This window comes from Medicago sativa, chromosome 2, assembly GCF_051527215.1.
Source record: "Medicago sativa cultivar Bolivia chromosome 2, Bolivia_mono, whole genome shotgun sequence".
Classification (NCBI taxonomy): Eukaryota; Viridiplantae; Streptophyta; class Magnoliopsida; order Fabales; family Fabaceae; genus Medicago; species Medicago sativa.
Window position 1 is genome coordinate 26887029 of NC_140750.1, and position 22972 is coordinate 26910000.

Consider the following 22972-nt stretch of genomic DNA (forward strand, 5'->3'; position numbering starts at 1 on the left):
TTATTTTTGTGCAATTGGACACCACATCTTAGTCCAAAACTTTAGAGCATTAGGTATATGGGTCACATCACTTATATATTGGTCGACAATATCTTTTCCATTCAATGTGAGAGTCTTACTCACATTTAATATACCAACAATCTCCTTCAAGTGAGTCCTTTCATTAATTTGTTATTTCTCTCCGTCAACTAGAAAATATTTCATCCACATACACTTGCACAACTATTGATACTCGCCATCAACAAGACAAGCCTTATATAACCATCTCTGACAAGAATAATTTTGATACAAAGAGTTGTTGATACTCTAATTCAGTTGTTGAGTAATTAAAGGGTGAGTGAAATAATCAAATTGGACTTTGAACAATCACGCAAGTGCAATTGGAGTCTCACATTGGACTATGAACATACTTTAAAACATTTATATGAGTCTCTTCATTTATGTGTTCAACATCTAACTTCCATTCAATATGATACCTCTGACTCACACTTGATATTCCATAGATTTGCAATTAAAACAAATTACAAAACACTAAACACACAATCCGAACATGCGTGTTTCGATTAAAAAAAATTGTTGAAATGAATTGGTAGTCAGATTTTACTAATAAATATTGATATTATCGGGGGCAGAATATTGTAAAAAAAAGTATCCAAGACAAACCTATAAATCATACCAATAAATCAATACATCACCATCTATAACCACATTTCTCTAAAATACTAACCAAAACAAGAGAATGGGCACTAAATAAAATTCAAACATATAAAGACAACATCACATTGAATGAAATCTAAGTCTTCATCATGCAACTTGGGACACAAAAACAACCATCTTTTATTGTAGCTTGAACTATGCTGGTCTTGGACCCTTGCAAAGCTGAAAAAAAATATATAAATACAGAATTAAAATAAAAAATGCAATGTCGAGCCACATAGAAAATAATTAAAGATATGAACTATGTGATTAGTACGCAGTTTCTAACATAGTTCTATTTGTTAAAATTCATACATATCTCACCAAATTTGATGGAAGTGGAATCCACCTAATTCGGTGGGACTTGTGATTTCAACCGATAGAAGAATATTGCCATTGCTCTTTGTAAAGACGATGTTAACTAAAGGAGTGAAGCAAACAACTTCAGCAAAACATAAAATATATTACCTTAATTGTTGAGGACTGGAACAACATTCTGAAGGAAATTAACACAAAAGGACAGGCAAAAAACAAATGTGTTAATTCTAGTTCAAAAATCAATTTTAAAACAAACCAAAAAATTGAACAAATATTTCAGCGATTCAAATCATAAGATTATACCTTCTTTTTCGGATTGTCGACATCTTCTTTGTCATCTTCTTCATTATCATCCAAGCTGACAACGTCATCTTCCTCCTCCTTTTCTACCTCCACATCTTCCTCCTCATCATCCTCCTCCTCATCATCATCATCTAGATCTCCAGACTCGCCATCAGAAGCCTCCCCAGTATACCATAATACAGCATTGGGAATGATTTTGTCTCTTATGGTGGACCTAAACAAGCATTAAAATTCGTTTAAGTACATAATCAAAGTTGCAAAAAGCAAAAGGGTATCATGAGTCAATAATTATGCTAAAACATCATAGTATTAAGCTTACCCAATGTCATAGTCATGTTCCATCTCATTCTGAAGCTCTTCAACCTATTTAAAAAAATAAAATAAATTTGTTCAAGAAAATAAGTATTTCATATATATATATATATATATATATATATATATATATATATATATATATATCAATGAGTTTTTATATAGTCTTTCATACCGCTTTTTCGTCAACGGCCATGTCATCTTTGGGAATCTCTGGCGGGTTGAAAAAATTGAAGAAACTATCACATTTTTCAGTTTCGATAGTTGGTTTTGCAGTGTTTGAGTCTTTCTTCTCGGTTAAAGATTTGCCCGGAAGCCATTCAATTTCGGTCCTATTAAATAATGCAGCAAGCAAACCTTACTCGTGATCCTAAACAATGCAAAATAGATCGATGATCGCATAATAACATCAGGTTAAAAGGACCATCTTACCCAATAGCCTTCTCCAGTATAGGCTCGTCTTCGTCGACCATATGATAAATTTTGGTCAGGACCGTGTTTGAAAAATACGGATTTGAATCAAAAAAGAACTCAAGTTTGAATCCTTGCGGTTCTGTGGTCTTAGTATACTTGATGTCTTTGAGATACCTCAGAGCATCTTCATCACGCTCTGTAATCTAATTCATAAAGATCGTTAACAAAATATAATTGTATGGCTATAAAACCTCAAGAGTTTAAGAGTAAAACAAGTTAACAATTGAACACTTTATTCAACTTACCACATCAGCTATCTCATCATTATTTTGCAAAGCAATGAGCCAAAAATAAGGCACTCCCTTCACTACATAATTCACAAGAAAATGTTAAAGTGGAGAATAAAAACAATAAAAGTGTAAGGGGTCAATTTCTAGTTAATATACCTTCAGGCTCATCTATATCAGCTGGAGTTTCAATTGCTGCCCCTTCCACTTCAGCAAGACCATTCACAATTTCATAGCGCTGCATTCATTCGTAAATAGGTTTAGTGATCAATATACAAATCAGATTCAATAATTTTAAACGTGAATAATTGAACAATCAATGGCAAGAATCCTCAAGATACCTTAGCGTACAATGGTTGATACAAGAATTGGTATTTGGCTTCAAGAGCTGCTCTCTCTTCCAAAAACTTAGCCTTCAATTCATCATGTTCTCTCTGTAAAGTCACAAAACAAGTTCAGAAGCTGCTTGGAAACTCGATTTCATAAGAACAATTTACATATTCATTTCTTTAAGAGCAAAAATAGGTTAATGATGGACGGTTAGGTTCAAACTATGAAAGAAAGAAAAAAAGTGAATAACCCTAAAATAATCTCGATAGTTCTTAATAATAAAAATACACCATGTGAATATGATAAATGGGACACATCTAGCGATAAACTATTCAATAAAGCATAACACAACACAGAAAAAAGTCATAACAAAAAAGAAAGAAATAAAACTTTACAACAACCATTTAGGGATTATACCTGGATCTCTTTCAGAACCTCAAGACGCTTCTCAACAATAGGGGATGCAAATAGATACTGAAGAGCATTATAGCGTTGTTGAGTTAAGGCCTGAATCAATCTCAATTCCTAAAAAAAATATTGAAATTCAGAATCAAGAATCAATTAAAATATAAAAGAAAACAATAAAGCATGAAACTAACAAATAAGGGTAAAAATGTAAGAATCTATAATTGAAGCAACAAGAGAAAATCAAATTGAGCAACTAAATTCAACTAGAGAAAACCAAAATAATAAATCAAACCAATCATCAAAACAAAAGTGTTTATAATCGAAATAAAATGAGAAAACCAAATTGAATAACTGAGCAACTAAAACCATTCATCAACCGAAAACACGAGGCAACAAATTCAAGTAAAAAAATTTTGAGTAACTAAAGAAGAGACATTCAAACCTTGAGAATATCAACATGGTCAGCACTACTCCCTTCATTGGTAAATTCATTGAGTAATGCTAAGAAACAAAAATAAAAAATATAGTCAGGAAAACATTGCATAATAAAAAAATAAATAAAAATATGAGACAAAGATATTGTGGAAATATAGAGAGAAATATTCTTACAAAATTTGAAACCTCCCAATGAGAAAACATTGGTGTCATCGTTGTTGGCCATTGTTGAGAAAATGAAGAAAGGAACAAGGAAACAAGAAGCAATGAACAAGAGAAAGTGGGGAGAGAGGGTTTTGAAGTAGGTGGCTATGTCTCTGATCCTCTTTGTGCCACCCTCCTTTTAAACACAAAAAAGGGTTGTTTTCTCCCTCCTTTTTTCTTTTTTAATTTAAAATTAATTTTTTTCTATAATATTAATATTATATTCTTTTTGAGGAATAGTTATGACATCCCAATTAGGTTGACACCCCATAACCAACTTTCTCATTTGACTCTAAAAAAATTATTAATAAAGACATAAAAAAAGTACAAATTAAGCGAATAGGCCAATACCCAAGACAACAAATAAGGTGATCAAAACACTCTTAATCATTGAAAACCTTACCAAGGATATTAGAGTAGATTACAAGTTATTTATACAACTATCTACTAGGACTAATGAGAAATCCCAAGAGATAAAACCTCAACGAAGAGAAAAAGAGTGTGGAATTTACGGTAGTAGAAACCAACCTCAACGAAGAGAAAAAGAGTACAACATTTACGGTAGCAGAACCCGACATCAACAAAATATATAAGAAAGTTAAACTTAATCTATTACGATGAAAATTATCCTTTTTTTTAAATCATCCTTAACATGATCGATTTGGCATAAACTTGCGTCCATGCATATGCTTCTGTGTCTTCACAATTTTCACATCCAAAGTACATGGAGACGTGGGAAATTGCCCCAAAACATTGTTTCAAACACACTAGTCATCAAAATATTAAAAGTGCATATCGTTTGATTATCAAAATTGAGTTTTGCCTTTCTTTTTTAAAGTAAAAATTGAGTTTTACCTTTGTACGTACAAATAATTCAATGTCTGATTTATGGTAGTTACACCTCTAATTAGACACATACTCCCTCCATTTCTTTTCTTTTGATGTCTTAGAGCTTAAACTTTATTCCAAAACTTTTGATGTTTTAGAATTTTTAATACTTTTTATCCAATTTTACCCTTGTTGAAAAACACACTTTGAAAATTGGAAGTTTAAATAATAAATGCAATTTGTGTGGTGAGTTTCAATAATTAAGGAGATTAGAATTTTGAGAAAAAAAAAATCAAGGAGTAAGTAAGGGTATTTTAGTATAAACCATACAATTATTCCTATAATTTAATGATTCCCTAATATTTGTGCAATCACCTAAAACATCAAAAGAAAAGGAATGGAGGGAGTAATATATAGTCGAGATTCATTGAAATTATGTGTCTAATTATAATAGTTACACCTCTAATAAGGAATGGAGGGAGTAATATATAGTCGAGATTCATTGAAATTATGTGTCTAATTATAATAGTTACACCTCTAATAACTTTGTATAGAATATGGATCTTACAAATCGGAACCTTGCATTTGTATTACTTGATAACTATACATTTTTTTTTAATAATCTTGATAACTACACATATAAACTTTTAAAATAATTAAATTCGAATAATGACAAACAAAAATGATATCAAATACAAAAACAAAAAAAAATCCCAATTTTAATAATAATATGCTCCCCTAAGTCTATATATATTGTGTTTAAGATAATAGATTTTTCCATTCAAAATATGTTGTTAGTTTGTCTTCTATTCTTCTATTATTCATCATAAATACTTTTTCATTTACTAATAATATTGTGGAGCTTGATATCCTAACTCCGAATTTTAATATTTTTTTGGCTAAAGTTTCCTATTTAAATAATAATATATTAGTTTGGAGAATTAACTTTATACTTTCTAGAAATCAATAAAACTCATGTCCTTTTACACATTGTGTTTATGGTAGATTCTTTATCTTCTTAATCTTTTTTTATTTCTTTTTAAAACCATACGATATCATCTTTAATTTATTTCCCTAAAAAAAATCTTTAATTTATAAAAATCTTTAATTTATTCAAGTTATTACTATATTTACAAAATAATATCCGATAATTTGGTGAATAAGGAAAAAAATTGAAAACACACATACCACTTTTTAATATAATATTTTTAATTTTTTAAGGTAAACTATTCAAAGTACGAATAATTAATGGCATTCAAAATAAAATCGGATACTGAATTTAAATAATTTCCAGTTTTTATATTTTCCTTTAGATATACGTTGCAGTTTCCTATTTAAATGATAAAATAGTTTAACAATTTAACACTATTACTTTTTAGTATTGTCCTTTTATTCATATTTTGTTAGGTGGTAGCTGGCCTTTTAATTTAAAAATTAAAAAACGATAGTCCTCAAAAGATTTTTTTTATCGATTCTAGAAAAATTATTTAGGAAAGAACAAATTAACTTTCTAATTTCATAAAAACAAAAGATATCCTAAAAATAAAAAATAAAAAACATTTTAAAAAATAATATGAAACAGAATAAAAATACATGGATTGTCCCCGTATATAGGGGTCGGGGTTCGAACTTTTGATTTCTAACTTATTTTGCGAATTTCTAACCATTAGACTACTTGACAAAAAGAATACAAAACATGGACCTGTCTTATATATGTACCCCCAAAAAAAAAGATTTTTTTAGGGAAAAAAATATGTTTATAGATAAATCCACTAATTTTATAATTAATAACTTGTTAATTATTTTTCCTCTTTTTTTTTTTTTGAAAAAGTCAAAAGATAATATAACAACAAACAAAATCACAACACAAGAAGTGCTTGAAGCTCTGATGTTTGATCCTTGTCTTGTACCCCTAACTCTCTGAATAAATAAAAGAGTGTGTAAGGTCTATATTTATAGTACATCATTACTTAGGGGTTAAGAGTAAAACTAGGGCTTGTCCACTAAAAATAGCTTACAAACCAAGCAATCACCACTCCATGGCCATGCTCATGCGCATGGGGCATGAAGTGAGGCGCAAGGGCGCATGGCCTGAGCACTGGTGCGCTTTTGACATCCCCTCCTGTGCGAATTATGTAGTTTTTGTCCCTTTTTCGAGCATTCATCCGTCTTGCAATGCCTTGAAACTTGAAATGAATTTTCTTCACCTTTTAATGTCTTCAAACAACTCCTAAGAGCCATTGATTTCAATTTTCATGTCCTCGATCCTTCACGTGATGTCTTGTTTTGCTGATTTACACGATTTCTCACTAAAAAGACTCAAAACACCTATGAGAGTTGCATTATTTAGGATAAAACTGAATTACAACGAATCAAATGAAAACAATACAAAAAGTTCCTCAACCCATTGACAACTCCTCTAAATGACTTCTAATTTGCCTTCAAAATTAAAGAAAATAACTAAAAACTTAGCCTAAGTTCCTCAAACTTAATCGTTGCTTGTTCTCAAGCAATAAAATAGCTAGAAGTTATAATTTACATGAATTTAAAAATTGGAGCATACCTTTTTGGATATGGTGCTCAAATTGTTTGTCTTCCCACTCCCAAACTTAACTAGCTTACCACTTCCACGCAAGTGGGACAAACTTAGAAAAGATACTCTTACTTTCAACTATTCACAATTCCAAGATACACATGTACCTCCTAAAGCAAGTGGGGTTGGTCAATGCATTTACCACACTCCATTCGTAGGACTCCCAATCCAGGTTGTAGAATTGTACAAACGTGGGACCTTCAAGGAAGAAGCTTGGGAATTAAGTTTTATAACTCACCAATGATTGCTAGTACGAGGAAGGATAAGAAATATATTGATTCTAAAGAGATGAGGCAGAAATCTGCATAAGAGAAATTACCAAAGGGCCTAATTTGGATAGAGGCTAGACTTGTACTATAAAAGGATAATGTTAATTTTGTACCAAGGGTTCGAAAATTGTCTTCTAACTTGAGCAGGAGTTTTCAGTTAGGGTTAGTTGCCACTATAGTTCTCTCACCATCTCATCCATTTCATTGATGATCATGAGTGCTAGTTCCTAAAGAATTAGAGTCTTAGGATCATTTTGAGTGACTAATGCAAATAGCTCACTCCCCTCCTTCACAAATTGTAATTTTCCTTTGTTAACTCCAAATTCTCCTACTAATTATTGCTATTATGTTCTTCAAAAATTATTCCCATTATGTTTTCATGCATCTTTTCTCTATCTTATATTGTTGTGTTTAAGCTCATCATGAGATCTGAGATTCGGGGACGAGATCTGAGAAATTTGGCGCCATATAGGAAAAGGAAGGGGATGCTCTAGTTGAGGGTGAAATGCTCTGCCACTATTGAAGCAATAAGTGACAACACTTTCAGAGGCTTGGAACAATAAACTTCTCTTGCCAAACTTAGCAAGCGACAATCTTCTCATGGCTCGAAGAAGGAATGAGGGCGATTAGAATGGAAAAAAGAAACCAGTTCTGACTACACTAACTCAAACGACCCACTACCGTATGAAAACGCTAACAAACTAGAGAAAAAAAATCTTAAAAGTTGCTCACAAAGAAACATTTTATCATGAATCAAAGGGAATAAACTAAAATAATTAGGGTTACTTATGAGTTTGACCTTATAACAAACAAATGTGTTGTGTAGCTTTTATTTAAAGACTTCTCTATTACTTAAATTAAACAAACCTTATTTTTGTTTTTTCTCACTAATATCCAAAATGTATGTTGTTGTTTTAATTGAATTAAATATATATATATAATTTGATAAAAAAGTAAATATATTTAGGGTTAATAAAATAAATGGTCCATATAAATATTTAGAATTTCATTTTTAGTCTCTACAAAAATAATCGTACATTTTAGTCCTTCTTGTAAAAAAAAAAATATTCATTGACATTTTCGGTCCCTAAAATGCTAAAGGAAAATGTCACAAGGACTAAATACTGTGATTTTTTTTTTGAAGAGTGTGATTTTATTTTATATGGACTAAAAACAAAATTCTGAATGTTTATAGAGAACTTTTACTTAATTAACCCTTTTTATACACAAACATTGGTTTATTTTTTATGACCAACGGTTGAATCACGATAAAATATTTTTTCTTAACCTTTTTTCATTTTTTCAGTGACAACAATTTTAGAGGCTTGGAACGATAAACTTCTCTTGCCAAACTTAGCGAGCGACAATTTTCTCATGGATCAAATAAGGAATGAGGGCAATTAGAATGGAAGAAAGAAACTAGTTATGACTACACCAACCCACACGACCCACTACCGTATGAAAACACTAACAAACTAGGAAAAAAAAATCTTAAAAGTCGCTCACATAGAAACATTTTGTTTCAACAAGAAGAGTCTTGTACAATTCCTCTAAGGTTTTGATGATAACAAAGTATTGAAGAACAATTGGTCAAACTATAATATTTGTTCAAGTGTGCAGGATCATAAAATATATCTATCAAGTATTGAACAAGTATGAAAGCATCAGAAGCACAAGAGAAGCTCAAAGACTTTGGTAGAAGATCTGAAGAAAGGTCAACAAGAAGTCAACACATTGGATCAGAAGAAAAGGACACCTCTTCAGAAGCTGAAGACAGCACCAAACTCAGAAGTACTAGTAGGACATAGAAGTCCCCATCAGACTCGGAAGACCTTCAGACTGCAAAAGCACCTTTAGGGACCCAGACTCCACGTCAGCTTTGTCGTCTTCTGTAGCTGTCCACATCAAAGGATTTGAGCATAGTTGTGTCTTCTTCTGACCACGTGTAGAAACAGACAAAGGATACTTCCTGTTTCAGCAAAGGATTTTTGAATGACTATCCAACAGAATTATTCATATAGTCAATGGTTCAACGTCCTTGATCTAGAGCTTCTCAACGACTCTTTATGCGCTGACACTCTTCTCCAACATCTCTCAAATCCATGTCTATATAAGAAGCTGAAGACCATGAAGAAGATTAACAATACTAATACTCTGCTATTTTAACTATGTCATTACTCTGTCAAATTAAATAGCGCATAAACACTTAAGATTTTTGTTTTGCTTGTTGTATCTTAGAAATCCTAGGAGTTTAAAAGAGTTTGTTCACTTTGTTCACTCTACACCACAAATTGTTAAATCAGGTGTAGGAACAAGTTTGTTTATATTTGCTGTAAGCAAACATAAGTATCTTGCCTTTTAAGCTTGAGCGCATAAGCCTCTTGGTGAAACCTTGAGCACTAAAGTCTCAATCTGTTGTGATTGAGCACCAGAAGTCTTAATCAGTTGTGATTAAGCAATATAAGTCTCTAGGTGAAACCTAGAGCAACGGAAGTCTCTTAGGGGAGCCCTTTGAGCAAAAGAAGTATCTTGCCTGCGTGCTTGAGCAAAGGAAGTCTCTTGGAGTTGTCCTTGAGCATTGGAAGTCTCTTGGTAGTGACTTTGAGCAAAGAAGTCTCTTGAAAGTGTGATTGTGCATCATAAGTCTCTTGGAAGAGTCCTTGAGCAATTGTAATCAAGGGTGATTTATAGTGAAATCCCTTGGAAGCGCAAGGGGACTGGACTACTCCTGTGTTATTGGAGGAACCAGTATAAAATTTCTTATGTCTATTCTCTCTCTCTCTCTCTCTCTCTCTCTCTCTCTCTCTCTCTCTCTCTGTTTGTTTTTATCTCTGTGTTCTGTATTTCCGTTGCACTCAGATTTTGTATCAGAATCTGCACCCATAAGATTCTTAACCGTCGTAACACTTAGAAAAAGAAAACCAATAAAGTCAACACAATTCAACCTACCCTTCTTGTGTTTTTCTCATCTTCACATTTTATCATGACTTAGGGGAATAAATTGAAATAATTATGGTTATGGGTTTGACTCTATAACAAACAAATGTGGTGTCTAGTTTTTATTTAAAGACTTCTCTATTACTTAGATTAAACAGACCTTATATTCTTGTTTTTTTCTCACTAATATCTATAATTATATTTAGGGTTTTTTTTTAGGGTTTTCTCACTAATATCTATAATTATATTTAGGGTTTTTTTAGGGTTAATTAAGTAAGTGGTCACTATAAATATTTCAAATTTCAATTTTAGTCTCTACAAAATAAAAGCGTACATTTTAGTCCTTGTAAAATTTTACGTCAGTATTTTTAGTATTTTTAAAATTTTTGTTGATAGAATATGATTTTATTTTATAGGGACTAAAAACTAAATTTTAAATATTTAATAAATGTTTTACTTAATTAACCCTTATTATACACAAACATTGATTATTCTTTTTTTTTTTTTTTTATGTTCAACGGTTGAATCACAATAAAATATTTTTTCTTTCACCTTTTTTCATTTTTTTTTTTCCCTTTCAGATTCCTTTTTTTTTTTACAAAAACCAGTGAGCCGTATCTCTCCTGCGATTCTCCGCCGCCGTCACATCCAGTCCGGCGACCATCATCCACTCCATCACAGACAGGTTTGTTCCCCCTTCTTCATTCTTCACATTCATTTGTTTCTTCCTTATTCACATTGAAATTGATTTTGTGCTGTTGCAACCACCACACAGTAGAAGAAGAAAAGTTGAATTTTGGGGAAAAATGGTGGTTAGGATTCGATTATCACGTTTAGGATGCAAAAACAAACCATTCTACCGTGTTATGGCTGCTGATAGCAGATCTCCAAGAGATGGAAAGCACCTCGAAGTTCTTGGTTACTATAATCCCTTACCTGGTCAAGATGGTGGCAAAAGAATGGGTATCAACTTTGATAGAGTCAAGTAAGTACTTATTAATACTCTCACTAACTAACTCGCTTTGTAGCACCTACACTTCTGATTGAAAGCATGCTTCTGACACCGACATGACACTGACACATTTGATGACAATTATAATTTAAAAATTATTACTGATGTTGGTGTGTCTCTGTAAGTACTCGGTGCATGGGTAGGTGCTTTTCATTGACGCTTCTGATCGAATGTGTCTGGTGTTTGACTGACACGACAACGAGAGTTGTGATTACCTTCAATTAATTCATTTTCTCAAATTATTGCTGAAATGTCAATATGTTAGTGTTCTGTATCGTGTATGTGTTAGTACTTTATAACTAACTTCGTAGCACTCGTGATTATAGGAAAATTATAGAGCTTCTGATCAATATGTTAGTGTTTGTGTGTATGTTAAGGGACCACTGGTGTAATTTTGCCATCTTTATATTATGAATGCAAAATTATTTATGCTGCTCATTGTGTTAAGTAATCAACAGAATAAGTAGAGTATATATTCAGTAAAGGTGGTTGCAATTTTGCAGTGAAGAAAAAATATAGAGCTACTACGTAAAATTTCAATGAGTTTACAATTCCAAATTCCTAATACTCTACAAGATTCAAAAAACATTTCTTATTACAATTTACTGTTTCTAAAACAAGCTGGAGCATCAAGGTTGGGGTATACAATAAATGCAATGGATAAAGGAGCTATGTAAATTGAAGAATATACACTATTGAGTACTGGATCCAATTTAGGAATTTCTCCATCATCTGTTAACTTTAGTGGACTACCATTCAGCAACATGATTTTGCTTTTAAGGTCATTATCTTTTGGTGTTAAGTGGTACTCCTCCCTGAATGTGACATCTGATAGTTTTGTTCCAACCCAAGAAAATGCCCTCTTGAGTTGATTAATGAATGAATTATATATGTGGGTGTTGCTTTTTGCTTCTTCATTTTCTCCATTACTCACATGTACGCGGTCATGAACATTGAGTATGAACTTAGTCTGATTGCTTAAGTTGATTAGCAGTAATGTTACTCCATCCTGCAGAATGAAAGAAATTAAGAATGGTTATAGGAATGCTCCAATGTGTTGATCTAAAATTCAATTTGCTAACTGCCAAAAGCTTTTGTGCACATACATGTAATGTTGCTTATATGATAAAAATTTTATGTCAAATGTCAGTGTGCTGTGTTCTATATGATTTCGTATCAGCTGAAGTTTTATAAATTTACATGTCAAATTTGAATACTTACTCTGCCTTTTGAACAATGGGCATAAGTTCGTAAAAATGGTGAAAAAACATCACTAGAAGCTGCAAGAACACCTTTCCCCATAAGCTTATGCCACAAAAGTGCACTGCTCAAAATCAAATCCAAAACATAGGATTAGATATATTAAATAATTGGCCATACATATTATAATTCTTCAACAATTTGGAAAAACAGATTTATATTACTGTTTTCTCCTTCATTTTACATATATTTTTTTTAATTTACACTTGCCTGTAGTAGTCAGGATTGGGAGTGAAAGTGGTGACATTAAGAAGGCCATAGTTTCCTCCAATTAAGGTCTGCCTGCAATAGACCTTAGTGTTGTATCTGGATGCTAATCCAAGTTGATCTAAGTACCTACAATTAATTTAAATTTCAGAATTTATAATTTCTCTTTTACAAAATAAAGCATAATCCTTAATTTCCAAATGTTGGAAGGAATTTACAACAGACACCTTTGATCAAAAGCCTGTGTTTGACACTTGTAAGTGCCCGTTATGACACTAACACATGTGATTGCATTCAATTAGTTAATTTTTTAAATTATTACCAATGTCGACATGTTTTATAAGTATCTGATGTATGTGTCTGTGCTTCCCATCAACCATTCTGATCGAATGCGTGTCTGGTGTCTGACACGACACCGAGATATGTGATTATATTCAATTGATTCATTTTCTCCAATTATTACCGGTGTCGATATGTCAGTGTTGTGTCTGTTGTGTTTGGTGTCTGTGTAAGTGCTTCATAGCTAACTAACACTTTTTTTTACCATTCAAATTTGTTCCATTTAAATTCCCCATGTTGGATCGAAAATGGTATATGATAGAACATTATGACATAATTTGATTCATGTAGCCGAATCCACTTAGTGAGATAAGACTTGGTTTTTGTTGTAAATCCCTCATGTGTTTGTCTCTTTGTGAATGGTGAGAGATCACACTTTACTCTCCCATGTGTAGAATACACACGAGAGAGGATCCATTCACGTCTGTATGTATGTATCTTATAGTGTTGTTTTTCTTTTTATGTTTTAGGTATTGGCTTTCTGTTGGAGCTCAGCCTTCAAATCCCGTCGAGCGTCTTCTGTTTCGAGCTGGGTTACTTCCTCCACCGCCGACTGTGGCCATGGCCCGTAAAGGGGGACCCCGTGACATGCGTCCTGTTGATGCATTAACCGGGCGTATCATCGGTCAACAGAAGCCTCCTAGTTCCAACAACAGTGACACTGCTGTAACTGAAAACCCTTGAAATCTTGTGTTTTCCATTGCTGTCTTTAAGAGAAGAATAAGCTGTTATATGATTATATGTAGTTGAAACTTGAAGCCGTTGATTTCAATTGGTAGATTGTCTTGTTGAAACTTGAACCTTTAGTGAATGGAGTTAGTTTGATTTTAAATTCTCTGTACTGTACTCCTAGTTGGTTTATTTGTTGATGCAACACAGGGTTTTGAAATATAACCTGTTTATACTGTTTCTGCTGTGAATGTATTTATTGGAACTGTGCTTTATCTGAGGTGTTTTTCATGCTAACTTGAGGTGCTGTTTGTTGTTTTGGTTAGTTAAGTGGCAATAATTGTATGCGTTTCTTGTTGTATATTATTTGTTTAGAATGGCTCCAAATCAACCTTAAGAATCAGCATACTTTGAGCGTTGTTTGGATTTTTCTGCTAATGCAGATTGGTTTTGGCTGTTTAAATAATTTGTTGGGCAGAGCTATTTATTAGGAATTCTAACCTATCTTGAATTGACTATTATCATCGTAAATTCTTGTTGACACAATCATGGTTTGAAATTTAATTAATTTAATCTAGTTGTTTAGGTCCATAGGGAGAAATTGCATTCTAGCATTCTTATGCTAGAACTGACTTAGTATCAGGTGGAACTATTTTGTTTTTTGAACTAAATAAAGTGTATCACAGTGTGTACACGTAGGTGTGATGGGATCAGTTGTAAATCACGAGGGATAAGTTGAAAACTGGAAAATGGTCTCTAGTTGTTGTAGTTATAAGATTTGACTGCCTCAACTGGAGAGTTCATCTCTGGATAAGGATTATGATAGAATTTTTTTGTTTTGAGACAACATGAAGTGTACTGCAGGCTGCTCTGTAACAAAAGAGGTTTCAAAGAAAAAACAAATTGGCAATAAGTAGGGGCTTTGAAGTTTCCTGCTAAAGCTGCAATAGATGATGATTCTTCTGAATAATCAGTTCAAGCAAGAGGGAAAATGTCTGATTATTCTCAGACCTTATCTATTCGCTCAGCTGTTACATTTTCGATTATTTTAGTTTCGTTAGACTTTTGATTCTGTTAATTGGTGACGTCTAAGGAGAGACTCAATGAGAGTTCCTTACAAGTGTAGCATGGTTTTTTTTTTTTTGACAAAAGTGTAGCATGGTTATTTATCATTGGATAGAAGAATTCAATATCAGATGATTGTGTATTTTTAAGGGCAACTGGGATAAGGTACTATCAGAGATTTGAAAGCATGTCCCTTGATTTGAAACTAATGCAGATAACACAAGTGAAAACCCTAACTATGCCTCTAGCTGGTTTTTCCCCCATTCATTGTGGCGGTTCACTTTGAAGCATAATTGACTAAGGGATAGGTGGCATTGCTAACATAAGGTCTATTTTATGTCTTTGAGGGTGTGACTGTTTCATTATGCGGAGGGTGTGACTGTTTCATTACGCGGAGGGTGCAATTAACACTTGTCGTTGGAGTGCTCTAATTGTGAGACAATTTTGAACCGTCAGTCCATCAGCCAAATTCTATATCGTCTATAGAAGCTAACTCCGCCACAGCATCTCAACCAGCACCACCCAAAAATAAGCGGAGCCTCCCTGAAATGTCAGGTGTGTGTTATTTGCTTTTACTTTTTAAGTTTATGAATATTGAATTATTGTTGTTTTAGAGTTCCCCTTTTCAAATCCAAATGATGAGGTGAGTGCTTTGTCGTCACTCAAACTCTATTCTGCATTTTGATCAAAATGTATTTGTTGTTTTGTAAGCTTTCAATATCAACTTGGCCTTGAATTGTTTTGCTCAATAATAAGCGTGTGATAACTGCATCCATAATGTTAGGATTCCAGATATTTTTTTGAACCTTTGGAACTTACTTGACATGATTGATTTCATATTTTATGTCTTGAATGACGAAGCAAATATGCAATGATTAAGGTGAGGGTCAGCAGCTCTGATTTGGTTTAAGATATTGACTGAACTTGGATCTTCCCTTGTGCACAAGTCATCCAAGAATTCAGAAATATGTGTTTATTTTTCTTATACTGATTACATTGTTTCCGGTTCTGATTCTGAAGACACTGCCCTTTGAGTTTTCCTGTAAAAGTATTTCTAATTCTCCTTTGAAGTTTGGACAACTTCGTTTTGAGTTTTATTTTGCCTAGTTTTATTTGACTGTGTGTTCCCATAAGTATGGTTTTATTGCAAATAGTAACACATGCCTGGGCTCTATAAGTTTACTGCTGATACCTCTGTGAATAGTGACACTGTTAAAGTGGGCAACAGCTATTGCCATTCATACTTTTGATGTGTAGAATTTTGGTCTTTGTTAAGCATCTTACATCTACTAAAGTTGATGTTAAATAGAAAAGGTAGCAGGGAATTAGTTGGTCATGTGTGCACTAACAGAAATGCAAGGACAGAGGTTTTTTAGGGATGTGAGTTGTAACCACTTGCACTTGTGCCAAGTGATTAAGATAGGAATAAAAAGGGAGGGAATGAGGTAGAATATAAAGGTAGTGTAAGGAAAGTGACGAGGTAACAATGAACTGGATGGCAAGTGAGGTTGCATTTTCTTGAAATGTTACTGTATTTTTTGTCTCTCTGTTTTTCTTCTTTTACTTGCATAGGTCTTCCTGGTACCTCTTCAAAGTAGTCTTAGAGTGCAATATCAACATGGAATCGTTTTTCAGTTCTGAAATCAATGACATGCATTATACTTTCTTGTCAGTTGAAACTTTTTTTTTTTTTTTTTGAAGAATTGTCAGTTGAAACTTGAACAGCAAAGTATTCAATAATCAAAGTTTAGTTATGTTTTACATAGCATTATAATTGTTGCAGTTCCATGCAGTTCCACTTTTTCCTTTTCTTTATTTTCTCTCTTTTTCTATGGCTGTAATGTACACACACTTGTCTGAGATACTTGTGCTCAACTGCTCAAGAAATTGTGATGGTTCCGCAGGTGAAAGAACAGAGAGAACTAAAAATATGGTGAAGATAATTATTTTTTAAAAACAAATATAGACCATGAAAAAGCTTCCATAGAAAAAAACCATGAAAAAACAGTGGCTGATATTTTAAGTGTGAGCATTAGAGTGTAAAAGTTCAACTGAACAAGGTGAAGTTTTGGCTTATTTAAGTGTGAGCATTAGAGTGTAATAAATTTTACTTTTGGCTTATTCAAGCACAATTCGACTATAAGTGGTCTCAAGTTCAGCCAAACTACCCACATGTGTCAGAGACGTTTGTCAGGTGGAGATGGCATTGGGGTTAGCAGCAGACAACATTAGTTTCACACACAAACTTTTTCAAGAAACCAGACACTCTTGTGAGAGTTCATCAAACACCGTAAAACTAAACTTGAAAACAAAATACAATCCAAACATAAAAGAAAGAAAACATAGATACACTTACAAACACACAATGAAAAGATCTTAAATCCGGCAATATTAATAAAGCCAGACGACAACATAGCCACAATGAATTTGGTAGGGGACGATTCAAGTCCTAATCTGTTAACGTGGTGGTCATTGGTAGGTGCACAAAAGCGTTGCCGCAGCCTTTCAGAGGTTGCTGTGCAGGTGGGATCATGGACTTCAGTTTCGTCGCAGATATGAAGAGCAATTTGTGATCATTCAAGACTTCTTGTTTCTGCTAACACACTGCATTGTATGTTGTTGAAAAGTGTAACCTGTTTGTGTATGAAAATGCTGTGCATCTGTATACATTTTGAGAATTTAATTGAAATGTATAGACTTTGTAAGCCAAGTCATCTTATTTCATTATCCAATAACTAAAATTGCAGTATTACCAACACAAATTGTGTCTGTTTTCTGAAATGATTCAAAGCAGGGCGATTAGTCTACAACTCTTAGTTTTCTTGGTTACTTTTGCATCATCATCTAAAACTTGTTCAAGTGTAAAATGTGTTATCAACTATATCTAACACAATATTAACAGTACTAATCTTGTCCGTTAACAAAAAAACTAAATATGATCGAGAATGGCCAATTTATCTACAATACTACGTGTATTGATAACATTAAGAATGAAAGATCCAGTTTAGCCTCTCACAATTTTTTCGAACCAATTTTGTCCTAGATAAAAAATAACTCATATTAGTCCTTAAATTTTTTATATGGAAGACAAATTAGTCCTTCGTTAACTATGAGACTGACACGGAAAACACTTGGATGACATTGGGGTGCCAATGTGGCAATTGGTCAACCACAATGTCACAAATGTAAAATAGGACAAAAAAATCGTTGTAAGTGAGAGAGAAGAAAACCATTTTGTCTTTCTGTACATTTGTGACATTGTGGTTGACCAATGTCATCCAATGCTATCCGACCCGGAGACTACACTGTTCACAATATAACAATGTCTATGGTCAAATTAAGTCTCTGGTCTAAAAATAATAACATTTCACTGAAGATGATTTGAAATTAAGCACCTAAAATCAAAATAAACAAGATTGTGATTACTAACAAACATTAGATTACAAAATAGTGACAGTAACCACTTGATTAGGAGCAGAAACCCTACTACATTTACCACACCATAATTTACTTAAATTTGTAAAACAATATTGAAATTAAACTCAACAAAATTCCAATCATCAAGAAGGCTAGTAACTTCAACCAGCGAAGTTTGGCTTTGAGTTCCTTCAATTGATTATTCATCTTGATGAAATCAACTTCAAGGCTTCTTCGACAAATGTCTGTACCAACTGACACATTTTGTGCAAAAACTCCTTCAGGACCATCTGAACTCCATGCTGCCATTTCTTGATTGATCAAACCCTAAATTAAAAAAAAAAAGAAGAAAAGATCAAATTTCAAGGAAATGAATTAAGGCTGTGTTTGGGAAATGGGTTTTATGATAAGCTATCTGCAGAGTTTCTGTTTGGGAAAGAGAGAAAAGAGATTAATGGATTATAGAAGGTACCTCACTGAACTGGAGTGTAGAGATGCTCCTTCGCCTTTCTAGTTTCTTCTACAATGGAATGGTTTGAACTTTGAACGGTGAAGATCGAAGAACATGTGACGACAATGAAACTGTTAATTGCTTCTCTATGTCATTTTAACTGAGTTCTGACCTCAATTTTTTTACCGTTACAAAACAATAAAATATACTCCCTCCGGTCCTGAGAAATTTAAGTCAACAAAAGTTAATGTATTTATTTAAAAATTCAGTCTAAATACATTCATTTTTGTTGACCTAGCTTTCTCTTATAAATAGGACCGGAGGGAGTAATTTATATCATTATATATAAGAATTTTTCTAATTACATCCCATATATTTCTGGTCACACCCATATTTACTTTAAATTTTATTATAATACCAAAACTACTATTTCATATAAAACCCTGATTCATTGTTACTCTAAACTTTCACACTCTTTCATTTACAAGCAATCATGGATATTCAATCAATCTCAATGAAAGATTAAAAACTGAATCAAAACGTCTTTCATTAATAGTCTATTGTATATAGGTAAGTGAATTTTTTTTTTTTTAATGATGCTGAGATTCTATTTTTTTCTTGTTGTTCAACGTGCTGATATGTTATGCACTCTACACTCGACGGGTATTTGATGGTGCACCATGCGTTAACGTTAATTAAATTTTAGTATACATTCATTTAAAGGTTGAGCTTAACTTAAATTCAATTTAAGTAGGTACGTGTAAACCTACATTCATTTGCGCATGTTAAGAAGTTTAAAATAGTAATTTTGTCTTGAAACTTATGTATTTTATATTAAATATATATCTTTTTAATAAATAATTGTTGTTTTTAAATAAAAAGTAACTATTTTTAGTTGCTTTAACATGTGCAATATTGGTCCCCGTGAGCTTAACTCAGTTGGTAAGGACAGTGCATAATTTATGCAAGGTCCGAGGTTCGAACCTCGGACACCACCAAAAAAACCATGTGCAATATTGCACATGTTAAACACACCCTAATAATAATAATAATAATAATAATAATAATAATAATAATAATAATAATAATAATAAAAGTGATATTGAGTGACATGTCCTTTGAACACGTAACGATAGTCTAGTCAGCACATGCCTTGTCACCTTTTTTACATGACATGTCCAAACGAGGGACTAAAATAATGAGAATCTCTAATATTACAAGGGTAAAGTGAGAGGATTTTCTTAAGGACTTAAACACAGTTTTAGCCCATATGTGTGTGTATATATATACCTTTAATTTAAAGGAAAAAATACATTCACTTCTTCTGAGATCTTTTTAAATGACATTCTAATTTTACAATAGACACTCACCTTCATTGAGGTCATTTCAAATATATTAATCCTCCTTATCAACTTAACATCGTTAATTAAACTGTTAAACACCTTCTAATTTTGTAGGCCACATTAACCTCTCATACGATCTCTTTAAATAGGAGGAAAAAAAAAACTCATTTATCTTTTTTTTTTGAAGGAAAAAAAAACTTATCTCATAAATATGAAAAAATTATCTCACATATTTATAATTTAAGTTGATGATCGATTGTGTGGGGAAGAACTCGTTTTCCATTGTGACAAACTCACATTGTGAAGAACCGGGAAATTGTGGCGGCCATGATAAAATTACCCTGACACCACGATTTTGTTGACACTCAAAAGTGTAAATTTATTTTATTTGTCAAAAAAAAGTGTAAATTGATAAAATCACAATGGCACGATATGACTTACCATACTCAACTGTCAATATGTGATATGTAAAATGGTTTTGGTGAAGCAAGAAATCGTCTAATAAAAAGAGGCTGCAAATTGCAATAAACATTTGTTCAAATTAAGCACCTAGAATCATTGAATCAACATAAATTAATGAGATTGTGATTACTAACAGGCATTTGATTAAAAAACAGTGACAGTACTAGTCACTTGTTGGGTGGGAAAACCACATAGATTTAACACATCTCTCATCTAAACATCCATAATATCATAGCAAACTTGTACGATCACATGTCTAAATCTAAATCAGTTAGGCACACACAAATATAAAAAGGTGAAAAGAGGATAATTAATTTGTTTATTAAAATATTCAAACGATATATATATATATATATATATATATATATATATATATATAAAATATATTTTAGAGAGAAACGATATACTCCCTCCGTTACAAAATGAGTGTCGCTTTAGCCAAAACAAATTGTTTCAAAATGAATGTCACTTTCAGTTTCCAATGCAATAATAACTCTTTCTTTTCAATTGTACCCTCCAATTAATACTCTACATACTACTTCCAAAGTATCACTTTTAAAACTAACAAATAGTTAATAAGGATAATTTGGTAAAATAATCGTTCTCTTTCTTTTAATCATTGCATTTTTCACTTAAAACGACACTCATTTTGAAACGGATGGAGTATATTTTTGTTATGTGAATTATATATTAATGGTCGAACCACCCACTTATTGCCCATAAAAACACAAGCAGACTGATCGACAACGTAGAATGCAATTTCAACAACCAAAGTTCAGCTTCTCGTTCCTTCAGGTGATTTTTCATCTTGATCAGATCAACCTCAAGGCTTCTTTCCCAAATATCTTCACCAACAGCTACATTTTGTTCAAAAGCTCCTTCTGGACCATCTAAGCTCCATACCGCCATTTTTTTTTATTGATCAAACCCTAGATAAAAAAAAATTAACTAAATTTTTTCAACAAAACTGAGAGTTTATTTGGGAGAAGGGTTTTACGTTTTTTTCTTCAGTTTCCCAAACCTAGGGTTTATCCTCTTTTTTTTAATGATCTTTGTTCCTAACTCCCGAGCAGTAGTAAAAGAAAAATTAGAACGAGATGATTGAGATTAATGGAAGGTACCTCGGTTGATGAAGATTGGAGAACCTTTGATAGCGACAGTGACTTCAATTGTTGTGTGGAGCAAAATAGGACTTATTTTTTTCTTCTTCCAATTGTTACAGTTTTTCTTAATTTTATTTATTCTTTTAATAATTGTTATATCATATTGCATCGGTTTGTTACAACTTAAAAAAAAAAATAGAATCTAAAAACAACTTCAAATGAGAAGTGTCTCCTAAAACAAAAACATTTAAATTAGAAGTGATTAAACAAAAACACCTTAATCTTTGTCATTTATTTTCTTTCTCCTTTAAACAAAATTATTTTATGAAGAAAAAAAAATACTCTTAACAACTCAGAACATGGGTCGTTGGAGCGTCAAACTGAGTCAAAGACACACCGGAGCCAAACAATTATGCACAACGCACTTATTGAGGGTAAAGAGAATGGATTCTCTCAAGTGGAATTCTCTCCATTTTTCTCAATTGTTACATCTCAACCACACATTCAACATCTTTTTTTCTTTAGAATTTAATATCTCATTTTCTCTCTCATATTTAATTGTGTAGATGTATCAATGGAGAAAAATGGTGATAATTTCACTTGAGAGAATCATTTCCCCTTGTTGAGTTGTCTTGTGGCTAAAATGATTGATATATATCTTGCTCCTTTTGTTGGAACACTCCACGTATGTGTTTTCTGAACTCATAACGTAAGATTGTATAAGACTTTAATTAAGTGAGTCCCATAGAATCACATCCCATTAAAACAATACATTTAGCTTTTACTAATAAACTCTATTAGAACTCATAATTTATGTCATATATATGAAAAGAGCGTTGTTATTCATCCCGAGCAACTTTGTCCTGATGTTATCCCGAAAAAAGCTGTAGCCAATTAAATTTCTCCAGGCCCGGAAAACAAGGGAAAGCATGTGATGTAATCAAAGAAGGATGTCAGTCTCACAATTCATTGATAAAAAAAAAAAAAGTCTCAAAATTCATTCCATATTTATATTATATTTTAAGTTGATGAACAATTGTGTAAGGAAACTTTACCAAAATAGGTAAAATAACATTGCAATGAAACTCAACAAAAGTAGAATGATCATCATAATGGCCTGAAATTTCAACAAGAGAAGCTTAGCATCTAGTTCCTTAATATGTCCATGCAACTTGATCATATCAACCTCAATGCTTCTTTGCCATATGTCTTCACCAACAGATACATTTTGTACAAGTCCCTCAGGACCATCTGAGCTCCATGCTGCCATTTTTCTATTTACCAAACCCAATATAAAAATGGATCAAATT

The 22972-nt window shown here is 32.5% G+C and overlaps 3 protein-coding genes and 1 long non-coding RNA gene across 5 annotated transcripts; 1 reads left to right on the forward strand and 3 right to left on the reverse strand.

The window, feature by feature from the left end:
* Positions 1 to 576: 576 nt before the first annotated feature.
* On the reverse strand, positions 577 to 3815 carry LOC146945889 (nucleosome assembly protein 1;3-like). The gene is made up of 12 exons (XM_085744169.1): positions 3678 to 3815; positions 3511 to 3569; positions 3078 to 3185; positions 2672 to 2764; positions 2490 to 2568; positions 2349 to 2410; positions 2062 to 2246; positions 1805 to 1961; positions 1637 to 1680; positions 1318 to 1531; positions 1165 to 1192; positions 577 to 879 (listed from the first exon to the last, which is right to left on the reverse strand). The coding sequence occupies exons 1-11, from the start codon at positions 3727 to 3729 to the stop codon at positions 1166 to 1168; spliced, it is 1080 nt and encodes a 359-aa protein (XP_085600295.1). The 5' UTR covers positions 3730 to 3815; the 3' UTR covers positions 577 to 879; position 1165.
* A 7081-nt stretch (positions 3816 to 10896) lies between these two features.
* On the forward strand, positions 10897 to 14090 carry LOC146945890 (small ribosomal subunit protein bS16m/bS16c-like). 2 transcript variants are annotated; one of them, XM_085744175.1, is made up of 3 exons: positions 10897 to 11019; positions 11110 to 11319; positions 13623 to 14090. In XM_085744175.1, the coding sequence occupies exons 2-3, from the start codon at positions 11141 to 11143 to the stop codon at positions 13834 to 13836; spliced, it is 393 nt and encodes a 130-aa protein (XP_085600301.1). In that variant the 5' UTR covers positions 10897 to 11019; positions 11110 to 11140; the 3' UTR covers positions 13837 to 14090. The 2 variants fall into 2 exon arrangements, with proteins under 2 accessions (XP_085600301.1, XP_085600302.1); XM_085744176.1 differs by having other exon boundaries at positions 10916 to 11019; positions 11113 to 11319.
* Positions 11822 to 12962, reverse strand: LOC146945891 (heparanase-like protein 1). The gene is made up of 3 exons (XM_085744174.1): positions 12817 to 12962; positions 12568 to 12670; positions 11822 to 12355 (listed from the first exon to the last, which is right to left on the reverse strand). Exons 2-3 carry the CDS (start codon positions 12646 to 12648, stop codon positions 11942 to 11944), a joined length of 495 nt encoding a protein of 164 aa, XP_085600300.1. The 5' UTR covers positions 12649 to 12670; positions 12817 to 12962; the 3' UTR covers positions 11822 to 11941.
* Positions 14091 to 18289: 4199 nt separating the features above from the next.
* On the reverse strand, positions 18290 to 18923 carry LOC146945892 (uncharacterized). Its single transcript, XR_015028205.1, has 2 exons — positions 18776 to 18923; positions 18290 to 18630 (listed from the first exon to the last, which is right to left on the reverse strand). It is a non-coding gene; the product is annotated as an uncharacterized LOC146945892 (long non-coding RNA).
* Between the last annotated feature and the right edge of the window lie 4049 nt (positions 18924 to 22972).